This window comes from Sceloporus occidentalis, unplaced genomic scaffold, assembly GCF_023333645.1.
Source record: "Sceloporus occidentalis isolate IW3139 unplaced genomic scaffold, rSceOcc1.0.p SCAF_313, whole genome shotgun sequence".
In the NCBI taxonomy this organism is placed as follows: domain Eukaryota; kingdom Metazoa; phylum Chordata; class Lepidosauria; order Squamata; family Phrynosomatidae; genus Sceloporus; species Sceloporus occidentalis.
Window position 1 is genome coordinate 566,336 of NW_028317293.1, and position 11,165 is coordinate 577,500.

Sequence of the window (11,165 nt, forward strand, 5' to 3'; positions counted from 1 at the left end):
GAAGGGTTTGGGGAGGAAGAGGGACTGGACGGGGACACACGGGGGGGGTCTGCTGGGGTTGTATGAGTGTTTCTCACGCCAAACAGTTGCATTCTTTTGTGTTTTTATTCCCTAAAACGTTGAATTCCGTGGTTCTTTTGGGCAGCCGGCTCCTCGGACAGAATCTTCGGAGAACCAAATCCGGGTTTTTCTAGGAACCGCTTTAAAAAAGAAAAAAAAAAAGCGCCGGCCGTAAAAGTCTGGCTTTAATAAAGCGGGAGCAGCCGCTCCCCGTCGGGCGGTCTCGGGGTCGTCGGGATTCTATCCGCCCACCGCAAATTTCTCTCAAATTATCGCAGAAAGAGATACATCTGAAAATACTATTTTCCAGAGCATGAACTCGTTAAAAAAACAGAAACGCAATTATTTTCCAATAAAGAGCTTCCTCCAAAATAATGCCGGGGAATGGGGGGGGCGAGCCCCCGCACCTAAAATACGACTTTTACCAACGCAGCCAGCCAGCACGGGAAAAGAAGAACGCGGCCGAGTATTCACCCAGCGAAAGGGGCAATAAATTTAACGGCAGCCAGGAGTCCCCGGGGTTCCTAGACAGATCCGGTTCTCGGCTCGCGGATGCACTCGGTTATTAAGGTGACAGAGGAGTTACTTGTGGGATGTTCCGCCGACAGGCAGCCGCCTTGGTCGCCTATATATTAGAGGCAGCTCTGACTTAGTAGCCCCAGTTGGGAAAGCTACCCCCATTTGTATTTGCCCCTTTGGCCAAACACCTATATAATCCCCCCCTCCCCGGGCGGCGCCAGCACTGGCTGTGCAAACGTTGAAGGAGGTCTTATGAAACCCCCCAGTGCGTACCGGCGGAATACCCTCCCATTCATTGCAATGGGATAACTTTCCTGCCACTGATTGGCTACTTGAAGCAGCCAATCCGTGAGAACATTATTTAGACCATGGGTCTAAGGAAGGCAGCTGCAGCTTCCAAGCTAGAGGGCGACTATATACTTTACAGTTAACCCCGTTAGGGAAGAACGAGGGTCATCGCAAGATCCTTGGAAGGAAAGACGGGGAAATAGTCAAGCTCGCAGCTTTGGTTCTAGAGCTTGGCTCTGAAGCTTGCACTCTATCTCGGAGCTGGAAGGTTCCACGTCCGGCGGGAATCGTCTCGTTCGGCATCCGCAACCGGATACATAAAAGTCCATTACGGGTATTTGGCGCATTTCCTGCGATACATTAGCGAGTAAACAAAAATATCTCATCAATAACGATGAATAATGCATCCCCCCCCCCCGCATCCGGGAAATGCGCTGAAAGTCAAGGTCACAGAAATGCTGACGGTCGTCAAGGCTGCGACTCCTGTGGGCTGCGCCGGCACCGAACCACCCGACGACCACGCAGGGCTCAGACAGAAATACATTCGGGAGCCGCAGTCTGCATATAAGGGGTTAAAAACTAATCTTCCTCCCTTTCAGTGACACCAGGAAAATAGCCTAGGAGATCCCCCATAATACCCCCAGCACAGTAATATAACCCCCCCCAGCGCTGTATACAGTAATATAACCCCCCCGGTGCTGTATACAGTAATATAACCCCCCGGTGCTGTATACAGTAATATAACCCCCAGCACTGTATACAGTAATATAACCCCAGCACTGTATACAGTAATATAACCCCCAGCACTGTATACAATAATATAACCCCCCCAGCGCTGTATAGAGTAATATAACCCCCCAGCACTGTATACAATAATATAACCCCCCCAGCGCTGTATACAGTAATATAACCCCCCAGAGCTGTAAAATACCGCACTGAGCTGATGCTTTATGGCGATGCTAATGAAGTCCGTTCCTCCATAGACTTTCATTAGTAAGAGAGTCCGGCTGGGTGATTAAGACTACTCTATTCTATTCTATTGGTCCTCACAGGCAGTATGATAAGGAGTCGGGGGTTTAGTAGATCGGGGGTCAGATAACAGAGCGAGAATCATACAAACGCCTGATATGCAGCTGCCTGAAAACATATTATGGGGCAAAAAACTACAACTGGGGTAAAAAAGGAAACAGCAGAATATTTATGGAAATTTTTTTTTTATCTGATATTTGAAATAAAATAATTGGTGAAAGAGCCGCTTTAAGGAAAGGGTTATGTACCCCAAGGGGGGGTGATGCTCCAAGATCATCATCATCAGTCCAATTTTGAGTTTAATTAATAATAATGAGATTTCATTTTCTATCCCAGAAATGCCGTCATTTCCAAACAGCAAGCACAGCCAGAGCGTCACTTAAGTCTCTTCGTGGAGAGATGATTCGAAGTCCCTTGGCGACAATATTCCTCCGTCGAGTTTCCTCTCTCACTCTCTCCCAAAAAGAGTTCTTTCATTTTTATTTTATTTCTTTTTTTCTTCCTTCCCTTTAAAAAAAAAAAAATAAAATAAAAAAATTAAATATATATATTTTTTATTTTTTTAAAGTGGTTTTGAAGTCGACCAAACAAAACCTTAAAAGGCCGATTTTCGGAGTCCCGCTGATCTTTTGGAACGCGGAGGGCAGGCAAACTCTTCATTAGTTCCACAGAATAAAAGAGCTCTTACAATAAATTACATGAAATAACCCCAAAGAACTCGCGAAGGAAGGAGGGAGGCCGTCTTCATCCCGTCCGCCGGGGCCGGAGACCCCTTTCTCAGTCGAGAAAGCCGCGCGGGGGGGGTAGGGGGGCGCTTTGTATTCAGCCGGCGCATTCCGCTGCGGGATTGGAGAGCGGCGGCCGTTGATATTTACATTTCCAGCTGTTTTACCAACTTAATGGCTCTTTAAGCTTTTAAACATAAAAATAGGCTTTCTCGCCAAATCAAAGGAGCGCCGCGGTGATTTCGGTCCTTGTCCGTCGTCGCCCCTCAGGGCCGTCTCCAGACGCATAGAAACTCTCCCTCCCCACCAGCCTTAACCCTTAAAAGCCTTCCCCGAGTTAAATTTGTAGATTGATTTCTTCGCAGTTACCAAAAGCTGCCAGCAGAGCGGCCCCCATCCGGCCCCCGTCTAGTCGCCCGTTTCTCCTGCTGTAAAAACTCAAACCTTAATCAGCCGTTGGTCTCGTCTTAGATTCAGGAGCCGTGTGTCTATCCCATGCATGTTTAATACCCGCACTGTATTACCCTCTACCACCTCTGCTGGTTTATATATATATATATTATTTATATTAACAGTTACTAATAACAACGATAGCGACGATAAAAAGTATTAATATCTGTACGAAAAGGCTTCTGAATGAGAAAAAGTGGGTCATTAAAGCAAAAAAAGTATTAAAAAGCTTAAAGAAGTATCGGGGGGGGGGGGCCTGGATTGCAAGGGTTACTTTTAAAACTCTAATACTGGGGGGAGAATTATTATTTATTGTTTTATATAGCACCATCAAATGCCGTAGCGTTGTACAATGGGGATTAAAAAAAATAACCCTTACAATGTTGGCATTTATGATTATTATTATTACTTTTTTCTTAATATTATTTATTATTATTATATAGTTATATTATTTAAAAATTTTTTACTGTGCGTTTAACCTCTTCAGTACTGGAGTGCGCTGCTTTTACTAGGACTTATGTTAAGGCGATAGGTTAACCCCGAGTTCACCGTAAACGTGTAACTTTAACCCCTTTATCACCCAACTGGCAAACCACAAGCCCCGTCCATGCGCGGTAAGAGAAAGCATTAGGGGCCGAACGCTGCGGCGGGTTTGGAGAGAGTCAGGAATGTTTATTATTCTTTTAGATGAATGTATTTCATGTCTTTGGTAAAATCCGAGCTACCAGATGTTTATTTTATTTCCGATCGGCTGCGATGGAATCTCTGCTGCACAAACAACGTTTCATTTTGGGTCAATGTTTTTCTTCCTCTCCGCTGAACGGCGTGCGCGATGTCAGAGAGAACATTAATAAAATAACCATACCTACCAAGTGTCCATGCTTGGTCTAGCCAGCCCCTCTTTGGGCCCCAAACCTCTGATGTCCCTCTTTCCTCTCTTGATGCCTCTGCTTCCTCTTCTGATGCTCCTCTGTCATCCTCCAATGCCCCCTTACCTCTCTCTCCTCCCCTGATGCCCTCATTTTGTCCCCTGATGCCATTCTCTCCTCCCCTCTTGTGTCCCCATTTCCCACCCTGTGCCCCTTTTTCCCCCTTATACCCCTCTCTTTCCTCCCCTTCTTCCCCTCTCTCCTCCCCTGATGTCCCTCCCCCTCTCCTCATGCCTCTCTCCTCCCCTGACGCCCCTCTCTCCTCCCCTGAGGAGCGTTTCATTTACTCTGCAAACTTCATATACGATGCAGCTGGTTTTCAGATAAACTTTTTCCTCCCCACCTTAAGCAGACAGTGGATATCCATTTCCCATGCGCCTATTGGCTGGGACCATCTCCGGTGATTCGACTTTTTTTTTTAACCATTTTCCTAAATTTTACAAATTATAATTAAATTGTAAGGTATTTGTTAAAACGCCAGGTGATGCGCTGTAATCCCCGGAACCTTCTAAAGGAGAGGACCCCGAGACTCTGGAACTATTAACCCTTTAATCGCCCATCGTGAAGATTCTATGTAACGACTCCCCGAATGTGTTACCCAAATGGCTCTAATACCGGTCGTCATGGAAACCCTAACTTGTCATTATTTAAAGATACACTTAATTGAGTCACCTGCATTCAAGCAGAGATATCAACCATAACATATTGGGAGCAAAAACACCAAATGGGAATCTTATATATGATCCCAGCAGGGGGAGAATAGGAAGGAGTCACACTGTGTGGCCCCCAGAATCTGCCCCTTCACCCTGAGACTGGGGCAAAAACCCCGAGAGTTCCCGGCTTTCATATGACAAATCATCACTTAACATTAATGTATATTTTTCCGAATGCTCTGAGACTTTTCCAATTGAGAACATATTTCCCCAAAGCTATTCCGACTTCATCACATTATCCTGACGACAGCTCGGGGAAAACACACAGCAGTCTCCGCTTCGACAATCGAATCTTTCTTTTGGCAGAAAGGAGGAATTTTTGTCTCTTGTGAGAAGGTTCTGCGAATCCATTATATAAACGCCCGGCGAATCCGGGTCACCGACGGCACAAAGCAGAGGGAATCCGACTGAATCCTAACCCTTCCGGAATCTAAAGAACCCGGAAACGAGGGGTTCGGGCAAAATCGTTACCATTCCATGCGGGGGGGGGGGGATCTCGGCGTGGATTCTTTACAGTATATATATATATGTGTGTGTACAGTATATATATATGTGTGTGTACAGTATATATATATGTGTGTGTACAGTATATATATATGTGTGTGTACAGTATATATATATGTGTGTGTACAGTATATATATGTGTGTGTGTACAGTATATATATATGTGTGTGTGTACAGTATATATATATGTGTGTACAGTATATATATATATGTGTGTGTGTACAGTATATATATATGTGTGTACAGTATATATGTTTGTGTACAGTATATATATATGTGTGTACAGTATATATATATGTGTGTGTACAGTATATATGTGTGTGTGTACAGTATATATATATGTGTGTGTGTGCAGTATATATATATGTGTGTGTGTACAGTATATATATATGTGTGTGTGTACAGTATATATTTATATGTGTGTGTGCAGTATATATATATGTGTGTGTACAGTATATATATGTGTGTGTGTGTACAGTATATGTGTGTGTGTACAGTATATATATATGTGTGTGTGTACAGTATATATATGTGTGTGTACAGTATATATATATACCGTATTGGCTCGGATATAGGCCGCACTCCCCCCCCCCACTTTAAGTCTTTAAAGTGGGGGTGCGGCCTATATTCGGGGTCTAGCGCCCGACGCCCGGGACATGCAGTTCCGGGTGCCGGGCAGGCAGCAGGGTTAGGATACAGATCCCCCGCAGCGGTGCAGGGGACCCGTATCCTACTCCCCGATACGCTCAGACAGCCTCCCCTGCCAGCACTTCCCACGGGGGGGGGGTGGCGGCACGGGAGGTTGTTTACCCGCATCGCCGTAGCCGGTGACCGTCCGCACGATGCGTTTTACCTGTCTTGGGGACATCTACGCAATACGCGTATACAACTTCCGGTGCCGGCACATCCGCTGAGTCCCGGCACCGGAAGTTGTATACGCGTATTGCGTAGATGTCCCCCGCCGGCCCCGCAAGACACCCGGGAGTCTGCTCTGGTAAGTCGGGGGGGGGGGACAGAGTGGCAGCATATCTCGGGGGGAGGGGACAGAGTGGCAGCATATCTATGAAAAAAACCTTTTTCTTTAAAAAAAGAACCAAACTTTTAGGGTGCGGCCTATATCCGAGCCAATACGGTATATATGTGTGTGTACAGTATAGATATATGTGTGTGTACAGTATAGATATAGATATGCATTGCTGCCATCTACTGGATAATAGTAAGAATGCAGCGCTAAGGCATGAAACACACATGATATGGACAAAAGTATTGGGACGCCTGCCCATTACACCAACAGGGGCTTTGATGACATCACATTCTAAATACACAGACATTAATATGAAGTCACCCCCCCCTTTGCAGATATAACGGCTTCCGCTCTCCTGGGAAGGATCTCCACGAGATTTTGGGGAGGTTCTGTGGGATTTTTGCCCGTTCATCCAGTAGAGCGTTTGTGATGTCAGGCGCTGATGTTGGACGGGACGCCCGGCTTCGTCCCGAAGGTGTGCGACGGGGCTGAGGTCGGGGCTCTGTGTGTCTTCAGACGGTGACATTTAATGCACATCACAGGACGCTGAGGCAGGGAGGGAGCGCGGAGTGAAGTCAGGGCTCCACGCGGTACGGGGGAGCAAGCAAGCTACATTGATGATGGGCGAGGGAGCGAGCGAGAGTGTGGGTTAGTGTATGGTGTTAGTGAGTGTGTTTGTATGGTGTTTGTGCATGTTAATGTGTGATGTTAGTGAGTGTGTGTTAGTATAGCAGTGATCCACTGGTAGAGCGAGCAGGTGTTAGAGTGAGGGTGTGATAGAGTGAGCAGGTGGTAGAGTAAGTGTGTGGTAGAGTGAGTGGGTGTCAGAGTGAATGTGTGGTAGAGTGAGCGGGTGTCAGAGAGTGAGTGTGTGGTAGAGTGAGCAGGTGTCAGAGAGTGAGTGTGTGGTAGAGTGAGCGGGTGTCAGAGAGTGAGTGTGTGGTAGAGTGAGCGGGTGTCAGAGAGTGAGTGTGTGGTAGAGTGAGCAGGTGTCAGAGAGTGAGCGTGTGGTAGAGTGAGCGGGTGTCAGAGTTTAGTGAGTGGTAGAGCGAGCAGGTGTCAGAGAGTGAGTGTGTGGTAGAGCGAGCGGGTGACGGGTGTCAGAGAGTGAGTGCGTGGTAGAGCGAGCGGGTGACGGGTGTCAGAGAGTGAGTGCGTGGTAGAGCGAGCGGGTGTCAGAGAGAGAGTGAGTGAGTGGTAGAGCAAGCTATTGAAGTGGCTCTAATAAAGTGACTTTCAGGTAAAAGAGATTTTGGAGCAAACTTAGAGAAGTGGATTCATCTCCATAGCCACCAAAGAGGGGCGGTAAAGGGGTGTTCTAAATTGGGTAACAGGGGTGGTGCTGAGCGTAAGGGGCGTTACCCTTGGGTTCCGGGGGCGTTGCTCTTTACCCAGAGCCGCTGCTTTTGGGCGAAGGGGGCGTCGCTTTAGGGGCGTACAGGGGGCGTTGTTCTATGTGAGGGGGTCGTTGCTCCATGTGTAGGGTTCGTTGCCCTGCATTAGGGGGCGTGTTAGTGTCCCGCCTCTCGGCGCTCCCATCATGCTCTGAGTGTTGCCCCGCCCAGCTCCCGTCAGCATGGCCGACCCGCTCCCTCCTCAGCAGGATGAGGATTACAGTCAGTTTGTTGCTCTGCACCGGGCGGCCCTCACCGCGTCCGGCGTGCCCCCGATCTACTGGGAGAGTCTGCACCGGAAGCTGCGGGGGGAGGTGAGTGGGAGTGGGAGCGGTGAGTGGGCACGGGAATGGCAGTGCATGGAGTGAGGGGGCAGTAAGCAGGTGGCTGTGAGTGGTTACTGTGGAGTATCTCCATGTACTGCTCTTCCTGTCATTATAAGGCAATAAAGTTGATTTAAAGCTCCCAACCTCAGTCCTTTACTTTCTGCACCGCTCTGTATATCCGTGCAGGGCGCCGCCTCCCTGCGGCAGAGACAAATGTGTCAAGACGCTAAGTTTGGAGCATTCTTCGTTTCCTTGGTGACTGTTCCACATTTGGAACTCTGCCCCAGAATAGCTTTTTATACATACCCCCCCCCCCCTTTTTCGTTGTGGTCAGTAGCCCGTGTCCGAGCGAGCCCACTGCACCGGGGCAGTGAGGGCAGCGCATGCGCGTCCCGGTTACTCCCGCCGCTGTTTTATACGATGCTGCAGAGAATAAACCGAAGGATGCTTTTTATTGAAGCAACTCCTGCTATCCTCAGCCGCGAGCTGCCGTTTGCCCCGGGGTGGCGGGGGGCATGTTTTGGCTGCCGTAATGCCCTCTGCTCTGCCTACACGGCTGTTTGTTTTGCTGGGAGGGTTGCGCGGGTTCTGGCGTGTTGCTGGTCATGTGACCGGTAATCGGAGCCCCGGAGGGGGTGGTATTAAATAACGCGGGATCGCTCTGTGTCCTGACTTGTTCTATAAACATCGGAGAGGATGATGTAACCGGCGCCCTGATCTCGGGGTATCTTGGCTCCGATGCACGCAGGAACTGCCCCGGGGGTGTTTCTCATTGGGGTGCAAGTTGCCCAGCGGGTTTCTGGTGGGTGTTGATGTTTTGGTTGCCCCCGCTAGATATTCGATGCGGGGGAGACGTTCGGCATCATGCAGGTAGAGGAAGCCGAGGAAGAAGAGGAGGAGGAAGATCATAAAAAGAAACGAAATCCCGGCGACGAGCCGACATTCAAGGTCATCGTCACCAATGAAAGCGGCCTCCGGGCGTCGGATCCCGGCAGGTGAGCCCCGGCAGGCGGTGGGCTTTTCACTAACCCCTCGTCTTATTTCCCACAAGATGTTATTTATAGAGGTTTCCAGCCTCCCGCAGCCTTTCTCTCTCTCTCTCCCCCCTCCCCTTCGGCAGCCTGTCTCTCTCCCCTCCCCTTCGGCAGCCTTTCTCTCTCTCTCTCCCCCCTCCCCTTCGGCAGCCTGTCTCTCTCTCTCCCCTCCCCTTCGGCAGCCTTTCTCTCTCTCTCTCTCCCCTTCGGCAGCCTTTCTCTCTCTCTCTCCCCTCTGGCAGCCTTTCTCTCTCTCTGCCCCCCTCCCCTTCGGCAGCCTTTCTCTCTCTCTCTCCCCTCTGGCAGCCTTTCTCTCTCTCTGCCCCCTCCCCTTCGGCAGCCTTTCTCTCTCTCTCTCTCTCTCTCTCTGCCCCCCCTTCCCCTCCCCTCCCCTCCCGAAAGCGTAAAAAGAGTACTTTAATGTGCAAAAAATATATAAAATGAATCGCTCAGGGAGAAGCTGCAGCTCCAGGGCTGCAGTGGAGTACTTCCTCCCCGGGCTGTCCCGTGTATCGAGCGGCTGCTTATAACTTTTCCGCCTCCGTCTGCTTTGTTAGTATCTTCCTCATCGACCATGCGTGGACGTACCGCGTGGAACATGCGCGGCCCCAGCTCCTGCGCGTCCCCGGCCTCCTGCACCGGATGGCGAACCTCATGGGCGTTGCGTTCCACGGGGAGGTCCCGGACGAGGGGGCGGTGGAGGAAGTCCTGAAGGAAATGTGGAAGTACAACCAAACGTACCATCTTTCCCAGGGGGTAAGAGGGGGTGGCGGGGGCATTCTGGGCCATGGTCGTGTTGCCATATCAGCAGAACATGATTTGTGTTTGCGTTCAGTCGGCGGAGGAGAAGGTTCCCGTCTGGTACATCATGGACGAGTTCGGCTCCCGGATCCAGCATTCGGACGAGCCCACGGCCGGCACCGCGCCGCTGCTTTACGTCCCTCAGCAAATGACCTACACGCTCCTGTGGCCCCTCCGAGACCTGGAGGACGGCGGTAAGCATCGCAAAGGCCGAAACCTGATGACATCACAGACTTAACTAGTGATGCAGCCGCATGACACAAAACGTCGCAGGGGAGCGCAACAGGGCTGAATAATAATCTATAGATGGAGCTAAGAACAGATCCAGTCAGGCTATAACATTCATATATCTGGATTACCGAGTCTCGTTCAGTATCTGCCGGGCGCTGTGACGGTTACCGAGTCTCACAGTGCATGCGCGGAGCCATCTTGTTTGTAGGTTTACTAACCTAGAGTAACGGCGTCTGTGTGCTCAGCTGTGCATTAAACTCTCTCCCCCCCCCCCCCCCCCCGCAGAGGAGGTGTCACGTGACTACACTTACGGAGAGACCGACCCGCTAATCCGGAGCAGTCTCCTCTTCCCGTGGCGGCCCGTCGACCTGAATCATGTCAGCTGTCACACCCCGGAGCCGCCGGATGCTTATTACCAGGTAGAGTCATTTACCAAATCGCACGAGATCCAGAATCATCTCAAACAGATTATTATCCCAGCTAATCCTTCTGTACTATGAGAGTGGTTGATGAGTGGGAGAGCTTCCCAGCAGAAGTGGTAGAGGGTAATACAGCGAGGGTATTAAACATGCATGGGATAGACATACGGCTCCTGAATCTAAGACGAGGCCAACGACTGATTAAGGTTTGAGTCTTTACAGCAGGAGAAACGGGCGACTAGACGGGGGCCGGATGGGGCCGATCTGCCGGAAGGTTCTGGGTTTCTATGTCATCATCATGGGGGGGGGATCCAGTTGTGCGACCGCCTAAAATCCAGTAAAGCCGCTGCGGGTAGCAGAGTTAGCTGTGTGGGGACAGAAGCCCCCCGGGGGGGGGCAGCGAGTTTTTTAGGTTTGTAGACGTATTTTTTATGTTTTCTTGTTTATAGTGGTTTTTTTTCTTGATTTACAGAGAATTCTTGATGAAAACAAAGAAAGTTTGCCGGTTCCCATCGAGCCTCCGTTACCCGACAAGCGTAAAATCTTCGAGTACGTCCCCCGCTGGTAGCGCGCGCTGTGGCTGCGGATGATTTCTATAACCCGACGCGCTCCGCGGCTCCTTTCATTCTTTGGCTTTTCTGGATTATTTCCGGATATTTTTTTTTTAAAAACAATCATCTGGGAAAAAACAACGTTGTGCTATAATCAAAGCCGCCTGT

General features: G+C 49.7%; 1 protein-coding gene across 1 annotated transcript in view; it reads left to right on the forward strand.

Moving 5' to 3' along the window:
• Positions 1 to 6,858: 6,858 nt before the first annotated feature.
• LOC149274891 (tubulin--tyrosine ligase-like protein 12) overlaps positions 6,859 to 11,165 on the forward strand; it is a 6,919-nt gene continuing 2,612 nt past the window's right edge. Inside the window, exons 1-7 of the mRNA XM_089505152.1 lie at positions 6,859 to 6,873; positions 7,845 to 7,949; positions 8,796 to 8,956; positions 9,553 to 9,751; positions 9,831 to 9,990; positions 10,313 to 10,446; positions 10,919 to 10,995. Of these exons, the coding sequence (XP_089361278.1) occupies positions 6,859 to 6,873; positions 7,845 to 7,949; positions 8,796 to 8,956; positions 9,553 to 9,751; positions 9,831 to 9,990; positions 10,313 to 10,446; positions 10,919 to 10,995 (851 nt within the window). The remainder of the gene's footprint in view (positions 6,874 to 7,844; positions 7,950 to 8,795; positions 8,957 to 9,552; positions 9,752 to 9,830; positions 9,991 to 10,312; positions 10,447 to 10,918; positions 10,996 to 11,165) is intronic.